Genomic DNA, 20,081 nt, shown 5'->3' on the forward strand with positions numbered 1-20,081 from the left:
CAATTAACATGCTAATGAGGGCATCATGACCTTTCAACACCCATTAAGAAACTGAAAGCTAAACTTTGTTTTAGATACTTTATTGATACAACGCACTGGCGAGCCAGATTATTAAAACCATGTGCTAATCATTTGAGTTCCCCTCAGGCTCCATCACACCCATCAGGGCCTTGACTGGAGTCTTCTCGAGGTGTCCTGCAGAATCAGACTGAAACCTCAGGATGAATCTTTTTTTTTACATCACATTTCACAGATAAGTGATCCAATATATCTGGAAAATCTAAACAAAATCTTGACCGTAAGCAGTTTGAGACTTGGCAGTTAAATCAGCTCTCTTGGCGGTTTCTCTGGTCCCATGTTTCTGTGGAACAGAGCGAATGAATCTTCAGAAAGAGGTGACATGTCACGCGCTGCTCGTTTACTGATCATTGTCACAATCATCCTCATGGAGGACAGCATTGACCGGTCGTGTCATTAATTCCTCTTTAAGCCAGAATTACCAGAATTGGCTTGTGGATCTATTTGAACTACAGCAGCGTGTATGTTGACTCAAACCACAGCAGCCTCCCTGTGCTCTCCTTATCAGTGACCCTGTCTCTGGTTTATTGTCTCTTTTTTTTCCACTTCTGACAGACACTAACCACTGCAGACCAGCTACATGGTCCGACCCAGGTGTTCAGCCATCACAATTCTGACCTTAAAGCTCGTCCGTTCCAGCCTCCTTTGGTCTATTCAACAACCGTACACAGATATGCATGTATGCTGTTTTTTTTTTTTTTATGTGTGTTTAACTGCTGGCTGTACTTCAATGTACTCCTTAGGGGTAATAAAGATAAACCGACCTAGACCTTGAATGTCCTCTACAGCTCACAGATAAGATGCTGTAGATAAAGTTTGAAACCCTTATACTAACTATTGGTAGTACGTTATCTTCAGCTCTACTTTATTGAGGCTTTTAGAAAGGGAAAAGTGTGTAAAGGAAGCGAATAGCGCAGGTTCCTTAACTTGAAATAGAAGAAATCTGACTCAAAGAAAGTCAGGCAACGTATCAGAACAAGTAAAATGATAACAAAACATGCTCATTTAAGACCTTGGAACAAAAGCTACACTCTATTATTCCATGTAAACTGTATTTCAAACTGAAATTTGTTCGGACAGACTAAAAAGAGGTCATCACAATGTTGTTACTGGGACAAATGTTGAAAACACTGTTGTAATACGTATATCCACAAATACCATTTGAGATAAATGTATGAAACAAGACCACGCTGTCTCTCCTGAGGTAGTGGGGTTTGTTGCTTGGAGTTTTTCCAGGCCACAGTGGAATGTAGTCAATAGTTCACATTTTGAAATGTAAAGGTAATTCCCGCACTGTGCAGTAATAGTCTTTGTCATAACAGCAGAAAAAATACATTCCCCCTGGCTTTCAGATTGTGATGGATTCCATTTCTCGTGATGCTTTCTCCATCATCTCAGGAATAGACGATAACAGCTTGAAGCGTTTTGCTTCATGCTGGTATGAGGGTCCCCCCTGGTTACATGAGGGACCCCAGACATCTCCGAAAAGAGTGTGTTTCTCTCCAAAGTGCATCAGTGATGTGTATTAGAGGGGTGAACTTAAAACTTTGTGTTATGTAAGAAATGCATCACGCAGAGCGGCCTTGACAATCAAAGGAGAATGACTCCTCAGCTGTGTGCACATTAAATAGAAGCGTGCCCGCTCCGATCGCGTCACTGTCCAAACTCTCCCGTCTATTGCTTTGTTTTTCATCTGCAAGCTGGCCGGCCCTGCTGTGGGTTTCTTTGCTCCAGTTTGCTAAATGATCGGAAAATACTTGAGTATATTTCGAGCACTACTTGAGCAGTGTCTCCTGTGAGAGTTTTGTTTCCTTTTTCAGTTTGCTTTTTTATGGCCATTACTAAATGAGACTCAAACTCCTCATGAAGAAGCACAGCCATGTGTGTACACTGTAACAGGCCAACAGAAATTACATTTCTCAGTATCATTCAAATATTAAGATGCAAAAGAAGAAATAAAAAAAAACCTTAATTAAATGTGCAAAGCATTCAGAAATATCAACTATAATTACAAGTCACTGTTGGAATTGTGTGATATTGTCGGGGAAAAAAGCCTCCCTACAACATGGAAATAATTATAGTGACACAGAGCTAAAATATTAGGTCTTTATGTACCAATTATTCTAAAATGATTGCAGTTAGCTCAAATAATTGCAATCAGAGAATGCTGCAGTAATTGCAATGGGCCTACAGCAGGATTTTGGGGGGTCTTTTTTCTTTCTTCTTCTTTTTTTTTTTTTTTTTTTTGCTCACCCATGGGGGCGTTTACAGCTCATGTGAAAAACTGGGTCGTTCTTCAATCTCAGTGATTTTTCAGTCTCCATCTCAGCATGATCATGTGCTGAAGTGTCCTCAGGCTTGACACCGATCCCTCAGTTAGTCCCTGTGAAGAGGGAGCGCCTTGCATGGCGGTGCAGTCAATATCAGCGTGCGTATGTAAATAAGTAAATATGAATGGCGTAGCTAAGTGGTTTAAGACTGCCTAATGGGTTATATTTAATGAAGTCAATTACCATGTTTGCTTTACACTCGTCTTGTGGAGACACTTATGCATGGAGCGTGTGCAGTGAAAAGAATAACTCTAGAAATGTGTATGTTGATAATAAAATTAACCAAAGGTACTCAGTCATATGAATAAAGAATAAAGACAAAAAAATAAGTCAAATTACAACACAAGTCAGAATCAGCGTGTTGCTTTTTACTCTGCGAACCCTGAGCTCAAAAGACGTCTGTGATTATTGAAGCCAAAGCCTGAAAGATCACAGGAGTTCTTTGGTGCTTGAACCTGACGAATGATGCAAGCATGGAGGTCTTGAACAGTGGGAGACGGAGTGGTGCAAACAGTGGGAGGCCAAAATCCTTCAGATAACCCTGCATGAGAAAATCAGGTGGAGTTAACTCAGGTGAACGAGCTCAGAGCCACTTCTGCCAAATAGAGGTTGTTTTCATGATTCAGCAGTCAGGCTGGCCGATGCTGTCTCTAACCGATACAATCTAGGATACAGAATAGTTTATTTTTCAATTGACAATTGAGTAGGAGCATTTATTTGACCTTTGATGTTTTTGTAGGTTCCGTATTTCATTTTATTGTGTGTGTCAAACTTTTCGGGGTTTGAATACATGTGATGGGTGAGAGTCTGTCACTGTCAACAGCCTGCGGTGGCCATGAAAACCCTTTTTAATTCTTTATTAATCGTTTGAACCACTTGCAAGTAAGTTTTATTTTCAAAGATAAAATCCCAAAGTGATGGACAGAACAAGGTAAAAAGACAAACTTTCACATATAGATTTCACAGGTGAGATACTCAGCTAAAAGCTCCCTAAATAAAAATGCATTCAAATCCTTCTTGATTGAGTTCACAGACGGAGAGTCAACGGCAAATGGTTCCAGTGTCTGGGGGCAACAGCCTGAAAGGATCGGAGTCCCCAAGAACATGACAAAGGTAGTGGCCCATTTCACAATACTGAAATGAAGGTCTGATTCTAAAATAATGAATATACATGACCAATGAAATCATTACTGTTGATGCTGTTTCCACTTTTCTGTGAATCAAGTCTTCAGATATTTACACATGGCACCTTTCAGGAGCGTGCTTCGAACTTAAAGCTTCATAATTATCTTCTGTGCAAAATAATACACACCAATGTCCACATGTACTAAATGTCTTCTCTGCAACATTCCCTCCAATAATGTTGCATTGCATTTACTGAACAGCGATGTGAAGAGGTACAACCCTTTTGCTGTGACAGATTGCCACGCTATATAAACCTTGCTTATGTAAATGTAGGCATACACAGATGGTGAAATACTCCACTTTCCCTGCTCACTGAGATCGTTGTGATAAGATGCACAGCGACAGCCGACGCGGCACACATACGACGCCGCATGGCAGCACCTACAGCACTGTGCTGTATACAAACACTCGGCCCACCACATGCACGATGAGCACAGAAAAAAAAAGAAAGGCCTCCGTATGAATAATTAAAGTCAGTTAACTCTTATGCTAACCAAAAGAGAGAGTTAACGACGAAGTGAATAAAATAATGACAGTGGAAAAGGCAACGTGAGCGCTTGGCTCTTAACTTGAAATTTCATTATTTATAACCGTGTTCCTGAAAGGTTGTAACAGTGCACAGATAAATAGCGCACACCTGTGAGATTTCACTCACAAAAAAAAAAAAAAAAAAAAAATGCTCTGCCAACTTTCGTAGAGTAGTTAAAATCGATGCAGATGGTAACATCTCTTTTGTCAGTTCTTCAGCAGCATTTAGCAGCTCAGGAGTGTTGAAGGTTGAGCCAAGAGGGCTTTAAGTAAAGACTACAGAGCTTGACACTAAACCCTCATTACATTTTCTGTTTTCCAAGTCTTTTTCTCACGCTGTCCGGCTCTCATGCTCCAAGGGCGGCCCATTGATTTGAGATTAACGAGTCCCCGTGACTTTATGTTGGGACTTTAAACACACTGTGACTCCACACAGCCTCTCTGGGGTTATGAAGTGGATGTAGTTCACATATGTGAGGCAGAAACAACTTCACAGACACACCTCTGAACGGGACTTTACCTTCTTTTTTAGTCAAGACGATGCCAACATTTGTACTGTGAAACATGTCTTGTCTTTTGGTTATTTTAACATGGTGCCTTCTTAAAAAAATACTAAAAGCTGTGAGTTTAATTGTATACAGAACTGTATAAAGTCAATGTGTCTCCTCCTGCTGAATGATCTTTTATCCCTGGAGTAGGGACTGAATCTGCTACTTCACTAACAGATTGCACAAAACAAGTTAAAGAAATGCTACAGCCAGTCAGCGGCGCTCACATAAAACCAGTGGACAGAGCATACAGCAACGATGTGACAGGATTTTTTAGTTAAGATCTATAATAAAAAGGAATGATATTTCTTGTCATGTCAGTTTGAGGCTACTGAAATCTAGTAAATTTTTATGCTTAGTTTGTGACCATCATTACACTCATGGTGTCGTGAAGATTACCTATAAAACTGAAGGTGCAAAAGCATGAGATTAAATGGTTCTGTACATAATTATTCACATCAACCTTATGAGATCAGTCATGGAAATGTCACACCTTTACCCTTAGTTTCATCATATCTTCCTATAAAATGATGACTTCCTTAAATTTAAAAAGAGAAATGCGTATTAATTATTTGTGCTCTGTTCAACAGCTTCATGGACACTAGGATGCCTGATAAGGAGGCGTAACACTGACTTCATAGAGGAACAGGTTGGTTTTTAAACTGACCAATCCTAACATCCCTGTTTTAAAAATGCTATTAGAATACATTCCAATTGTGCATGGGAACAGTGCACTAATAAATATTTTATATCAACAGGAGTTTATTTTTTTTTTATTATTTAAATAGAACACAAACAACAACAACAAATCTGAAACTTTTCCTGTTTGTTTATCAGCAAAACTCCCAGCAACACTGTGTGCGCTATACTTTTTAAGCATCCTGGCAGCTTTATATGCAAAAATCCTTGAAAGCTTTCTGTTCTCATCTATTCTGAGGTTCAGGTTCATTTAGCGGAATAGCCTCCAAGATTTGAGTTAAAATGCTATTAGTAGTCATTAAAACCTGAACCTTTCCTTTGTGACATGTAAATACATATATGACACATACTGCAGTATTTGTTCAAGTGAAAACCCAAAACATCAATGAAAAATTACAACGTTGGGTTGACTGTTTTCCATATGTAAATTGGATTAAAAAATGTATACTTTATGACTGATTAATAAAATTAATTAATTAATTTAGTTAATTGAGTTTCACAGTTTGAATGAAATCATGGGAGAATTTGCTCAAACTTTAAAAATACACTCCTGCAAAGGATTCCATGTACCAAAAACATGTTTGTTAGAATTACTGGCAGTTCTGTTGCGTCTTTTACAGATAAGTCACAGAGCAGACTAAACAGTACTTAGGTCTTTGTATTGCTGTGTGGTAAACCGTGTGTTTCTTGATGCTCTCTGTTACCTGTAAACAGGAGCGAGACCTGCTGCCTCCAGCAGCCTCTCTGAGCCTCTGTTCATCACTTACCTCAGCAAATCCCAGACTACGCTTTCAGGAGAGACAGTCTCCACCTGGCAGACTGTTAATAAAGGTGACAGTGGGAGGGCAGAAGGAAAGAAAGCTCCTGGTGTCAAACCCTGCTGACTGGAGGCACGGCAGAACAAAGCTTCACCTTACAGTCCAGCAATACCGTCTCTAAACGCTGACCTCTCCACACACAGGCACGGTGCAACTGTCAGGCGGAGGATCTGTGCACATGTGGATCCCCCTTCATGTGGAACCACCCTTGTTTTTCTTCGCTGCGTCCCCTACACCCCTGAAACTGCACCATAAATCACTGTCCGGGCAGCAGCAACAGCAGTCATTTAGTATCCAGGAATCCTGGCTTTCGTTCTCGGTCCCTCCCTCCCTCCCTCCCTCCGTTTGTCTTCCGTTCAACCTCCAACACCTCCAACCTCTGTGCTCCAACCTAAAAACTGGGTGATGCCGAGCTTCTTCAATAAATAAACAAATCAGCTGTTTCTGCTTGTTACTTAGCAACAGATAGAGGGACGGTGGAGCCAACATGGCTGCAACCAAAACGTGCCTCTTATCCCACTTCGATCATTTTTCTCCTGCAACTTTTAGCCGACATAAATGAGACGGGGAGAAACGCAGCAGAATACGCACAGCTGTTCTCGTGTCCCATGCATTTCACATGCAATTTTGTAGAATCAACAGCAGGCACATTCACTTCAACAACTGTTTCATTTACATATTGCATTACCCTTGGTTGGGTTCATATACTTTATGCATCCTCTGCAGCTTCCATATCTGGCGGTCCGTGTGTGCCTTCTTATCACATCAGTGCTCCCTGGCAAGTCTCACGCACGTCAGGCGGTCTTTTATCATGCAGATACTGCTCTTACTTATTGCTCTGTCTTTCTGCACGTTTCAGGGCAGATGTGTTCTTCATTTTGAACATTTTAGCGTCAACAATTTATCTTCACATGTTTTCTCTCTCTCTCTCTTTTTTACATGGAAGCATCACAGACTTCAACAAGACCCCCAGCATGCATTGCGTCTCAGGCTTTTCGTCGTGTTACTGTTTTCACCTAATGTCACTTTAAAAATAGGTCCTTGATTAAATACAGTATAACAAGCTCTGCATTACCATGCGATGCTATCCCATTGTTAGAAGGTCTTGCATAGCAAATGAGAGTGGAAACGACCCAGTGAGATCTCAGGTCTAAATTTAGCACCACATTTACAATCCAGATTTTAAAAGGATGTTCTCCATAGTGACGCTCTGCCGCTGCTTATATCTTTTCATTTGGTGACACAGTCTCATTAAGACGTCCATGTGCATGTAAACATTCTGGTGGCGTAAGTTATTGTCCAAAAGCAGACATCACCTCGCTGGCTTATTTTTAACAGCCTTTTCTCAGCGTGATGATTTGAGATGTTTTGCTTTAACAAGGTATTTGAACAAATTTAGTGGCAAGCTGTTTTTTCCTCACTGTATTTTAACTTCTTTCAGGTGCTGCCAAAGTCAAGTTTCATGCAAGCTCTTTTTGATTTTCATTTGATTTTTTACAACAAAATACTGTTGACTATTATACGAGAATTTAACATCTTTTGGACTTTTTTTTGAAAGACATTATAAATCCATCCATTGTCTGTTTAATACTGTTGAACTTTCAGTTGTGGCGAGTTGGAGATCATCACAGGTTAAAATGGATGAATGGTACGCCATTCACATCTAACCATTCTGACACAGAGATACAGCCATAGCCACTGTTTTTAGAGCTGCAGAATATTATTTTAACATGCAATATGCAAAAAGGTCATCAAGTATTTCATCCTCAGAATGCCCAGAAACCTATAATCTACTACAGAATTGATAATAAATTCACAATAAGTCATGCAGCCCTACTCTTATTAATATATACATTTTTTTACAATTCACATCTCTTTGAAATGGTGTTGGTGGAGAGACCTGGAAAAATGCAAGCACAGAGAGGGTATATAAACTCGACAGAGAAATGCCCCGCGGACACAACAGTGACCCATGATCCTCTTGTTTGTTTTTGATGTGAGGCTACTCACTAATGCACCACTGTGCAGAAACTAATGTACGCAAGTTAGCAAATGATGAAAATATTTCATTACCGTGTTGCAACAGATCAGTTAATTGGGAAATGGCTGCTGTGCTTTTATTGTACCTGTTCAACTTACATATATTGTGTTTTTGAATATGCGAGCAGATCGTGTATCAGGGCCGCCTCAGCCAAGTCCAGAGTCAATGTTACTGTGGAGATGCAGGTCTGGCAGTGAGAAATTGAAGCTCTGCAGTGAAGTGTTAAGTTACAGGATGCATGCAGCATTCATGTTGCACTGACTGAATGTGTTTCTATGGGCACTATATTTATGTGGCTTCATGTTTTGAACATATTAAAAAAAAAAAGTTTTACAAGGAATGTAAACACTAGATGTGGTTATACATCTGCCAGTAAGGTTGAAACCAGTATTTCCCTCCTGTGAAGTGTTTTTGCTGCTAATTGTAAAATATGTTAATGAAGCAGGATCAAGCCAGACAAGACAACCTCCACGTCTTCTCATGATGAATGATGGGAGGTTTGATTAGCCAAGAGTACCATTGTGTTGTCGAGAGACTAGTCTACATGCAGACACACTCGGGTAAGAAAAATAATTCTGTTAAGCAAGATAGCAACCCTGAAAGTTACCATATAAACAGACATCTTCATGGCTGGGAAAACTAAAATAATTGTTTCTGCATTCGCCCGTGTCAAATTCAAGTGATGTTTATGATTTGTGAGAAGCTCAGTCAGTTCTGAGATTTGCAGTTTGATCTTTGGTCTTCTCCATTTTCTTGTCTAAATGTACTACAGAAGGAAAGTCTGTTAACAATTTACTTCGTATATGAAGGCACTGATCAGTTTCTTCATCAATCCGTAAATGAGACGCTTCATTTGGTGTTAACTCTTTCTATTATTTCATTGCAGTTCAGTCAGTGCAGCATGATGTGAACACGCAACAGCAATCTCATTTCATATCTGCGTCTCTTCGATATCCGTGCTTCCTGAAATACATGCCAGGGCTTGTAGATGCATAAAACATCAAAGGGAAATGTTTAAAATCCTGACAGCACTGTAGTAACACTCCGTAACCATCCCTATTGAGAACTGTGACCCTCGGATAACGTTCAGCGCACCTTCAGCGCCAGATAACAGGTGGATGGCGGCACGCTTGGAGGCTGATTTCTGTGCTGATATAATAATAATCTTTGCGTGCGTGGCTCTCACCTCTACATGCTCGGCGGCTGTTGTCCATTTGCCTGCTCTTGCTGTGTGCTTGATGACATTGGTATGCCTCGTGCATGAAAGAGAGGCAGAGCAAGAGTGAGACAGGAGAACAGTCCAAGGCTACAGATTTAATCTGGCTGCTGTGGTCATGTGATTAATCGTGGCCAGGGGCCAGGGGATAGTGTAATTTATGGTGGTGGGGGGGGGGGATCAACACATTTGGATGGTTGCTGCTCCTGAGGGAAATCTCACTCTTAAAACCAATCCAACATACTTCTCCATCTCTCTTTAACCCACCATCATATCACGGCGATGACAGCCGGCTTTGGGACAAGTTAGCCATTTTAACTGTAACTATTGAAATGATGGAATGGACTCCTGGTGCAGTTTTGGAAAGCGTTAAGCTTTAAGACACATTCTGAAAACGTATGTGGCAATCAGAGAAACATCCGAATGACAAACAGCTGTGATTATGGAGCAGTTGTCATTTTCAGGCCACAAATTGAGTACCGAAGAAGTAGAGAGAGAGAGAAACCCAGAGAATCTATTTTAAATATTTGGGCTAATGAAGGCAGTGAGTTTTGTTGATTACTGGGGATTAAAGAGAATATTGACAGTCTGCTGAGGACTGTGAGTCATTCGCAGTCTTCACTGTCCTTCTGGCTTAAAACCATATCTCTGCTGTGGCGACCTCGCACTCCTCAGTCTCCTTCAGGCCACCAGTGTGTTGGTTGGTGTGTGTGTGTGTGTGTGTGTGTGTGTGTTTACTTAATCCTCTTCCCAACCCCAAGAACTGTAAATAAACATCACAGGAGTTGGAGGAAAGGCGAGGTGGGCTGTGTTGAGAGTTTTCTTTTTTTTTTTTGGTTGGGGCCTGGATTTTCTGTTGTTTTCATAGCTGCCAATATCAAGCAGTGCTGATAACAGCAGTTTCCCCCTGACCTTCCCCACCAGCTGCTCAGCAGCTTGCCCAATCCAAGAGGAGCTACCTGACTTTGCACTGGCTGCCTCATGCTTCTCCTTGGTCATTTCATTGTGGTGTTTCTCGTTCCCGATAGAGTTTACATCTAGATTTACTTTTTCCGGTGCATGGGCCGTCTCAGGAGGACTGTGGTTTATACACTGTCCTTCCCCCTTCCTTCATTCTATTTATTAGTCCGATAAATATGTAAACACTCTGACAGTGATGTGCCGTCTCACGTCCTGCCGCGGCTTCGTTGTAAAAAAAAAGTGGGATACTCTCCAGCCTCACTGCTGTGCTGTTTGATGGCTCCGGTTCTGCCCAGAGGGTTTTTTTTTTTTTTTTTTGCAGCCGGGTCTGTGAACCGTCTTTACGGTTACATCATTCTCCACTTTACCATGGCGGTCCTGAAGGGAACGCGCTTGTTTGACAGATGCCATGTACTGCAAGCATAAACACACCAACACACCAGGGAGACACTGGGACTTAGATCCTGTGCCCGTGGCCTCCTGTGTGTCCCCCTCGTCCTTGGAGACTCACTAAAGACTCGTGTTTACTGCGCATTTGAATTTGACACTGAATCAATCTGGAGATTGATTAGCATCTGTATAAACTTCACGAACTATCAGCCCCTAAAGGCGGGGCATCGGTAACCTGAACCTCACATTTACTCTGGGATGGGAGTGAAGAAACCACATTTCATCAATGAAGAACAATGAAATATTAACAAGAAGCTGCACTTGAGTAATCAAAAAAGATCAGAGTACCACTATTGATAAACAGTTTTATTCAATCCGTTCTACAGAAATTATGACTGTATATTTACATTGCTGATGATTATGAGATATAGTGTCATATAAAAACTGAATTTAGTTGCACAAACCTGTAGAGGTCGCAGATGGACTGAAGGAACTAAAACACAGAGAAAAAGATCAATATTGGTATGACAGTAAACTTTAGCAGTGACTACGTTTACATGCACTCAATATTCGGGTTATGGTCAATATTCCGGTTTCTGAATCATTTGGAATAACCCGTTTACATGCTTAAACAGACAGGGTTACTCCTGTTTACATGATCAGGGATATCCCCATTCAAACCGCGGAGCACAGACGACGCCATGACTGCATTTGCACTTTATGCCACTAGGTGTGCTGTTTGCATGTTCAACCTTATTTTACACAGACACCACAGAAGAAGAAGGGCACTGCAGCCGCTGCAGGCTCTCTGCATGTTGTTATAAAAAAAGTAAGCCAGCGAGACGTGGTAATATCTTTAATGATGCGATGCACCGTTTTTTTTCAGTAAAAGAGAAGAACTGAACTATAGTTTTGGCACATTTTATTTACTTAGTAGCAGTTAAACTGTGTCAAAAGTAATTCCTGGACTCAAATGACCGAGATTCCTTGCGGGTAGACCATGCGCAGAGCCCTGTGCATGTCCCTTTCGATCGGGATATTCTGATGCGCGTTTATATGACCAGAAATTCAGGTTAGAAAAGGAGTAACCCAGGGGTAATATTCAGGTTTTTAAAAACCGGAATATGAGCATATTCAGGTTTTTGCACGTGTTTACATGGCTGTGCGCAACTGGGTTATTGCGAATATTCTGGTTAAGAAAGGGTTATTGACTGCATGTAAACGCACTCAGTGTGTTACACGATGTGGAATAAAAATTGCTTTTCAAGAGTTTCATCATTAAAACAAACTAAATGTAGTTAGACATTCAATCAAAATTCATTTTCAATAAACGCGAAAGGAAACCATTTTAATTACAAGAAAAAAAACCTATATAACTCTGACCTTCTGCTGCACTGAGGGATAGAGAAGTGGCAGCAAGTCTCTGGTGAAAATGTAATGTTGACACTGTTTCTAGATAACCTCAAACACATCTGTCAAGCCAGCTCAGTACTCCACTCCCAGCGTGTGAAGCAAATACACTCCAACATAAGTTCATAGAATATGCATGTCATAAAAGAGTAAATAGTTAGACATGTTTATTTTTAGTAGATAGATAGATAGATAGATAGATAGATGTGTCTGTGTGTTATTGTGTAACTAAAGCACTTGAAAGACAATTGAAGGACACGTCAACCACAGATTATGACCCTCCAGGACCGGGGATGTCCGTCTTCATTCTGCCATTGTAGGACACGTTATGTGAGTCAGAAGTGTCTCTTCATCGAAAGTGAGCGAAATGCTAGAAACATCTAATACTGCTTGACAGGGAGACATTCTGCTCTATTAAAAGTTTCCTAAATTTTAACCATGTCCAGATGCATTTTTCCAACTGGGACTTATGAACTTTTCTAACTTGAACTTTCTCCTGAACACTTGTTAAGTGTGATCACATGGTTCAAGCAGCAGTAATGGAGTAAAGCCATTGTGGTTCTCCTTTCAGTATAGTTTTGGTTTGTGCACATTGTGAAATGAATAAAGAAACATCAAATATTGACTAATGTCAGTCTGGATCCTTCCCAGCTACTGATGATGAACCAATGATGAGTCCATGTCAAAGTTTGATACAAATTGAAATCGGGTGTTTGTAGCATGAAGATGTCAAAAACATAAAGGACTGTGGCTCCTGCAAGTGAATTTGACACACGTGATGAGGAGCACATCGGCTTTTCCATTTAATGTATGCTCCTTGACCCAACAGCAGTGTTTTGAACTCCACATTATTCCCAGCTCCGCTTCGGTTCATCCCCATGAGTGAAACGCAACACTCAGAAAAGTCACTAAATCACACTCTTTACGCCTGAGTTTTACAATTCAGAGATTTCACTCAGCTCCCCCCCCCCTCTCTCTTAAGCCATTACACAGCTCCCCCCCCCCCCCTCCTCCTCCTCCTCCTCCTCCTCCTCCTCTGTCACTCCCCTGCCTCTCTCGCTGAACAGGCGCTCCGTCCTTCCTGCCTCGCAGACGCTCGGGTGCCGTCGCCGCCGCCGCTGCTGCTGCTGCTGCTGCTGCATCCCGTTTCTGTTTATCTCTCATTTCTCTCTACTTTTTTTTTCTTCCTCCACGGAGACAAACAAAGCGAGAGAAAAAAAAGAGAGAGAGAGAGAGAGAGAGAAAGAGGGAGAGACACAAAGTGGTCGCTGCCAGGCGAACCACAACAATGACCCACTCCTGACTAAAATTGAATGGATTAGCCAATCTATTCTGAGCTCTAATGAGATTAGAGAGTCAGAGCAGACATGGGTCGCGGCGGCGTGGTACCTTTCGGTGAGCTCTTCGGGGAACGTTTCCCCCGCCAGCAGCTGTCCTCCCGGCGTGGAAATGGCGTTTCTGACACCGAGGATGCCGCGGATGCCGGGGGACAGTGACACCGACTTGAATGCGCGCTCACCTGTGCCGCTCCTGTGGCGCACGGATTCCTAGAAGTAGTAGCAGAAGTAGAGGAAGAAGAAGAAGAAGTAGTAGGAGTAGTAAGAGGAGGAGGAGGAGGAGGAGGAGGAGGAGCAGCAGCAGCGCGAGCGGCGGCAGGAGTGGTGAAGGAGGACAACATGAAGTACCAGAAATATATCACGGTGATGCAGATGGCCATGGGAGTGACAGCCTCCAACAAAGACTGCCTCCCCGCTAAGAGACAGCTGTGGTGAGTACCGAGAGAGGAAGAGGAGGAGGAGGAGGAGGAGGAGGAGGTGGAGGTGCGCGTGTGGATGCGAGCGCGTGTTTGGTGGGAAACAGTGTCCAAGGCGCCGCGTGTGCGTGTGTGTGTGTGTGTCTTTGAAATTAGCCTCTCAGCCTCGCTGTCGTGAAAACAGCTTCTCCTCGGGTCCGCGGGTTTCTCTCCTGTGAAGTTAAAGCTGAACAGCTGTTGTCGGGAAGTGGCTTCCTCCTCCATCGCTCTTTTTTTTTTCTTCCTCCCAACTGTTTTCGTACACACACACACACACACACACACACACACACACACACAGTGGCTGTGCAGCCGTGCGTGTGCGTGATTTCTCTTCCTCTCGCCCCTCTTTTTTTTTTCCACCCTGTGCGTTTATTTGTTGGACTATTAGTTGTGACCGGAGCAGGTGTGTATTCACAACAACAGCAACAGTGGGGAAACGATGCTGATCCCACCCGCACCTGCGCGTCTCCTCCTTCCCAAAAAAACCTTCATCTGCGCTTTTTAGATTTTCTGATGTAGTAAAAGAAAGACAGAATTCCGACTGATTTCTCCCCTCATCACTTATTCAGGAGCTCCTTCTCGCCACCTGCATTCAGATCACATTGTGTCGGAGTGATGCTAAGTGCTCGGCTCTAATTGGCTGCTTATGTCGGGCTCTATTTATTCAAGTGTCTCTCCACTTAGCCGCCGGTCTCGTGCACTACATGTTTCATGATGCGTTCAGACGCATCGACACAACTTAACAGGGGCGTCTCTCACTTTCTGCTGTGTTTTCACTTTCTTTGCGCTGCCACCTTTATTTCACCTTTCGGCTTTTGGAATCATCCCCAGCTGGAGTCTGGCCTTGTTATTGCATGACATCCCTCCCTCTCTCTGTCCCTCTCTCTCTCTCTCTCTCTCTCTCTCTCTCTCTCTCTCTCTCTCTCTCTCTCTCTCTCTCTCTCTCTCTCTCTCTGCGCCTCTTTGCAAGACAAAAAAACATGCAACTCCATCATGTACTGAAGAAAAACAAACTGTCTGCTTATGAAATGGAAAAATTACACTTTGAAACCAAAAAACATTCCTCTTTCAACAATGTTAATCTAGGTTTTTGGAGAATTTTCCGGTTACTTATTTGTTGTGCTCATTTTTATGGCAAAAAGTCAAGCTGTTGTTTGAAAATTGAAAATAAGAGTGTTTTATGCATTTATGTGATCAGCTAACTTCTTTCCAGTGAAGAAGAATAGGATCAAAAAGCTTGTGTGAACTTTTGCTCTTTCCTGACATTTAGTGAATTACTCAGCTGTTACTTGTCTCCAATAAGAAATGCCAGAGAAAAGCAGCACATATTTACTTTCTCAGACCTGCATGAAGAGAATATTGATATTACATCTTTGTTAATCGACTGGTATTAGTTAACAACGTGTGTGAGCTTGTTTGACCTCTCAATAGGATGCCCCATGTTGTGATCACGTTTCAAATCACAATAACATGAACTTCTATGTCTCTTCAAATACATATCTGAGGTCAAATTGATGAGGAAATGACAAAATAAATCAAATGCAGAGTATTATATCTTATGAAATGAGTACTTTCAGGTCTTTTTGTATAACTTGAAGTAGGAAGCTCAGTCCTTGCAGGCTTCACAGTGGGAGTTCAGACTCTGACATGCACTCGTCTCTTCCAACGACGTCCAAAGCGATTTGTAGGGAGTCTACTTGATGCGAAGGAGCAACTGGCTTTTTAACTTTGAATCAGAAATCATCTCACAGGGGAAAAGGGTAGTTTTTCTCCTCTTAGCTCGTGTGACTTCCATCAAATGGATTACAAAGGACATAGTGGGGACTTGGTTTTGACACTCCTCCCTTAAGAGAGGCGCGGTGGTACGTCTGGGCCCATCACATCACGGTGGGGGAAGGGACACGGCCATTAAAACAGGATTACTGTATCTCCTCCGACAGCCACTTTATCGGAGGGAGGCTGAGCCGGCGCGTATCTGTAGTGTGTGTTTCGCGGAGTCACCCCATGCATTCGCTCGCACGCCATCTCTGGGTTTATTCAGAGCGAAGTCGGAGCCCAGAGTCAGTGGGCTCGCATGCACACCGGCCGCTCCCTCGCTGTGGAGGCTGAGGTAATATTCGGAGATGTAATGCGCTTGCAATACCCAAGTTTGGACCACTCAACTATAAGTTTACAGGAGTTGTTTGAAAGATAAGTTTCAACTGATGCTTGTGATGTAACTTATTAAAAGTTTTTTTATCCAGAAGTTTTTTGTAGTTGTTTACAGTCCTTTACAGGCTTTGTCTCTTTTTGATCACATGGAACGAAAAAAAAGAAACTGACAGTTATTTATTTTTAGATATACATGTTCGCAGAGTAAAGTTAGAAACATTTAAAGTGATCATGATGAACAACACCTGTTAACACTTTTCGAGATGCACAGCTTGACCTTTTTTGAGAGTTCAAATCAGCATCATTGACACTGCATTTATACATAGTGCATCGTGTTTTTCTGTGAGGTGTAGTGATTTAGATTAAACACTGTACAGCATTCTGTCACGTAAGAAAAATTTCTCTGTCAAGAAAACTATTAAATGTGACAAAAACTAATTCAATGAAATGAACATTGCAGAAGAAATGATCTTCGTTTATGTCTTGCTTGATAGAAAGGTTTTTATTTAAACTGAGGTGGTTGATGTTTGGAATTTTCCACCCTGTGCATGCAATGTTTTCCTCACTGGTCCAAAAACATGCATTTAAAGTTAATTGTTTCTCCAAATTGTCTGTCAGTCTGTGATAACCCCGTGATAGACTGCCTTTCATCCATGGAAGATGATAAATACATATAGTTTCATAATGATGATCAAAAATACAATGATCGGAACTTCTTCCATAAAAGTTGAGCAGTTTTAATGATATTTCATTTTGAAATGATACTGCAAATCATATGAAATGTTACCAAACACACCGCGAATGTTCATCTGCAAATACAGCTGCTATGGATGTTGTATGTTCAGCTGCGTGTTTTGGCCAGGACACTCTGACAGAAGCGGCTTCCTGGTTAAATAAATAGAAATGGCCTTTATGCTGGGCGCACATCGCATCCTGTCTATTTATGCTACACAGTTGGGTTCTGAAGTTGCTGTGAAGGAAGTGATGCAGAAGTGAGCTCTTGCTGGGGGAGCGGGGCTGTTTCAGAGTGACCCCCCTTACGCTCAGGTAATGGGAGCTGATGTATCTGATCCTAAAGGGAAGCAGGGAAACACAACTGAGACGTTAAGTTTTTCTTGCAGAAGATGAGGAGTCCCGATGAGACGAGGAGACAGTCGCACGCCAGATGGTTTCCTGGCCTTCAAAAAACACTCGACCTCTGTGATTAAAAATCCGCTTCCATCCATCCATCACGCTAAAGGAGCAGTTAAGGATGACATTTAAATCATGAAGAAAACAGCAGCAACAGCTTGTGGGCTGGGCGCTCGCGTATTTAGAGAGCTCATTCAGACATCGGCTTTCACCTGGAATTTATGCATTCATTCATTGTCATAATTGCTCCGTCTTGCCAGCCGGGGCAATAACCGTAACTCAACTTGAAAACACGCACTGAAAGACTTCATTGAAAAAAAAGCTGTTGTTCAGGATCAGGAGTTGGTTAACTCTTGGATTTTCTTCTTTTTTGTAACTTAATTTGATTGCACCTCAGCAGTGTCATAGATTTACAGTGTAACAGTCTGCATTACGGCCTTGATGTGAAAATAACTTGGTCGTTATCTAAAGAAGTTATCAAACAAATCAAGGTGTTACAGCAAATGAAGTGGAATTTGGGAAAAGAAAAGAAAAACAATTTGGGAGATGATCTGTCATAAAGTCAAAGTTAGGGGAAAAGGAGTAAGACCTATTAAGAGGTGCAATGCAGAAAATGCGTTATAATAAAGTTTGCTAGTCATTGAAAGAACTGCAGCATCTCTGTTGAAGCTTGAGCTGATTTCCAAAATCTTTTCAAATGTGGTAAAAACTCATAAACGCCGCAAACATTTTCAGACCTTGCAAATGAAATTGCACGTTAGCCGTACGGTGGAGCAGCGATCTTTCCCTCACAGGTTGGAGGTCTGGATTCAAATACTAACCATTCTGTTATGTGAGGAGTTTGCATGTTCTTCATATTTGTGTGAGTAACTTTCTTCCTGTTTCCTCTCACAGTCTGAAAACATGCATGCTAGATTAATTGTCGCTAAATTGTCCCGAGGTGTGAACATGTCTGTCTCTCAGTGTGTTTACTCAGTGTTGGACTGGAGACCTGTCCAGGGTGTACCCTGCCCTCACCCCGTTGGGATGATCTCCCTGCACTGGATTAAGCAGTATAACAGATAGATTGATGGATATCGGTCTATTAGCTTATCGTATCCCCAGTATTTCGCGTGATTTTGAAAACACTGCTTCCATATTCATGAAGGCCACTGCTGTGATGGATTAGCTCTGGACATTTGTTAACCATCCTCAGTAGGTCCATTTACACTTGTGTGCACAAACGGTTTTATTTGGGATGAGTGTGACTTCTTGGCTGATAGCATTAGAAAACATTAAGCTTCATAGAACATTGGAGCTTAAAGTTCAGATATATTGAGGGGACTCTGAGTTTTTCCCAGCATATTTTTTTCTTTTTAGCCATTATTATTCCCTTTTAAGCAGAAATGATGAGGAAATCATCATAGGTTAAGGACACTGTGTCATTACTGTGCTTATTACTGTAATATAAGGAAGTTGAATAATCAACTCAACATTATGTGGGGACGTCTGCAGACCCTCCATCAGACTGGCGGCAGACATACTCACTCCCCCAACTGGATTCGCCGTGACCTTCTGTCAGTGCCAGTAAATAAGATGATAATCCACTTGTCCATATTTAATGTTTCACTCACGTAAGTACCGGTTGCATGCTGGCTTGATCGGGCTAAATTATAATAATGCTGTCTGGCTAAGATAAACAGAGACTCACTGTGTTAACCAGTAACCCTAAAATTTGGCCAGTCATGCTACAGTGTGAGTGTTATTTTGTCGGGAAATGGGGTGGGAACTGAGCAAGAAGGCTGCTTTCAGTTAAACGTCCTTGTTGTGTTAATTGTAAAAGTTGCTCACCAGGTTTTCTCTTATTTATGTTTTTGTTTCCTCAGCTTTTAATTTGAAGGGTTAAAAAAAACTGTTAACCATCCAAACTTACCTCTGAAAAAGTATAGAGCTGGAGTGTTAGCTGCCAGTTCTGTGACAATAGATAAAGTAAGTAATTCTAAAAAAATCCTTGATGGCCTCATCCCTCTTTAGCGATCAGAGAAGAAATGAAAACATGAAAAAGAGAATCAAAAGGGAAGCATTACACCATCGCAGCAGTATTTAAAGCTACTTTTACTGTTCGAAACACAGTGATCTGTTGTTCCCTCTGCGCTCTAATTAGTTTGAGACCATCCATAAATAATAATTAGCCCGATGCTGCGTCTTTAAAGTGGTCTCGCCGTCTCCTGACTGGCCTGAGTGTCGTCCTGGTTTGTGTGCCAGATGTCTGCTCTGCTTCCCTCCACAGTGACAGCTCCTCCTGGTGTTTTTCGGTTCACCTGCTTAATGATGCATAAAGTCAGCGTCCCTTTTTAACCCCCACCCACACACATGCGCGCGCACACACACACACACACACACACACACACACACACACACACACACACACACACACACACACACACACACACACACACACACACACAGCCTCCCCTCTGCCCTCTGATTTGCCTGTCCACACGTCCTCCCTCCCAGCTCCTCACACGAACAAACACACACTCCACAGCTCCTGTCTCGCCCCCTCCAATCTTCCAGCCCCACTCAGGGGGATCAGGATGCGTAATCGCACACAAACTGACAATGCCTTGCATTAGTTACCTCAGCGGGAGCCCAAGTCCAGCGAGAGCCTGTCATGATGATCTGTACTTTTGTGAAAAATATGCACACATATTTTCTTTTTTTCATGTTTTCCTCTCCCGGTGACTCTTTTTCCGTCTCTCCCTAAAGTAAAATAAGCCTTTTTGTATTAGTTACGAAGTCTGATTTTACAAACACAAGTC

The 20,081-nt window shown here is 42.0% G+C and overlaps 1 protein-coding gene across 7 annotated transcripts in view; it reads left to right on the forward strand.

Moving 5' to 3' along the window:
- Positions 1–13,425: 13,425 nt before the first annotated feature.
- tjp1a (tight junction protein 1a) overlaps positions 13,426–20,081 on the forward strand; it is a 94,116-nt gene continuing 87,460 nt past the window's right edge. For all 7 annotated transcript variants that reach the window (XM_030094354.1, XM_030094366.1, XM_030094374.1 and 4 more), the window contains exon 1: positions 13,426–13,971. In XM_030094354.1, coding sequence (XP_029950214.1) covers positions 13,880–13,971 — 92 coding nt within the window. In that variant the 5' untranslated portion in view covers positions 13,426–13,879. The remainder of the gene's footprint in view (positions 13,972–20,081) is intronic.

Source organism: Salarias fasciatus, chromosome 1 (assembly GCF_902148845.1).
Source record: "Salarias fasciatus chromosome 1, fSalaFa1.1, whole genome shotgun sequence".
NCBI lineage: Eukaryota > Metazoa > Chordata > Actinopteri > Blenniiformes > Blenniidae > Salarias > Salarias fasciatus.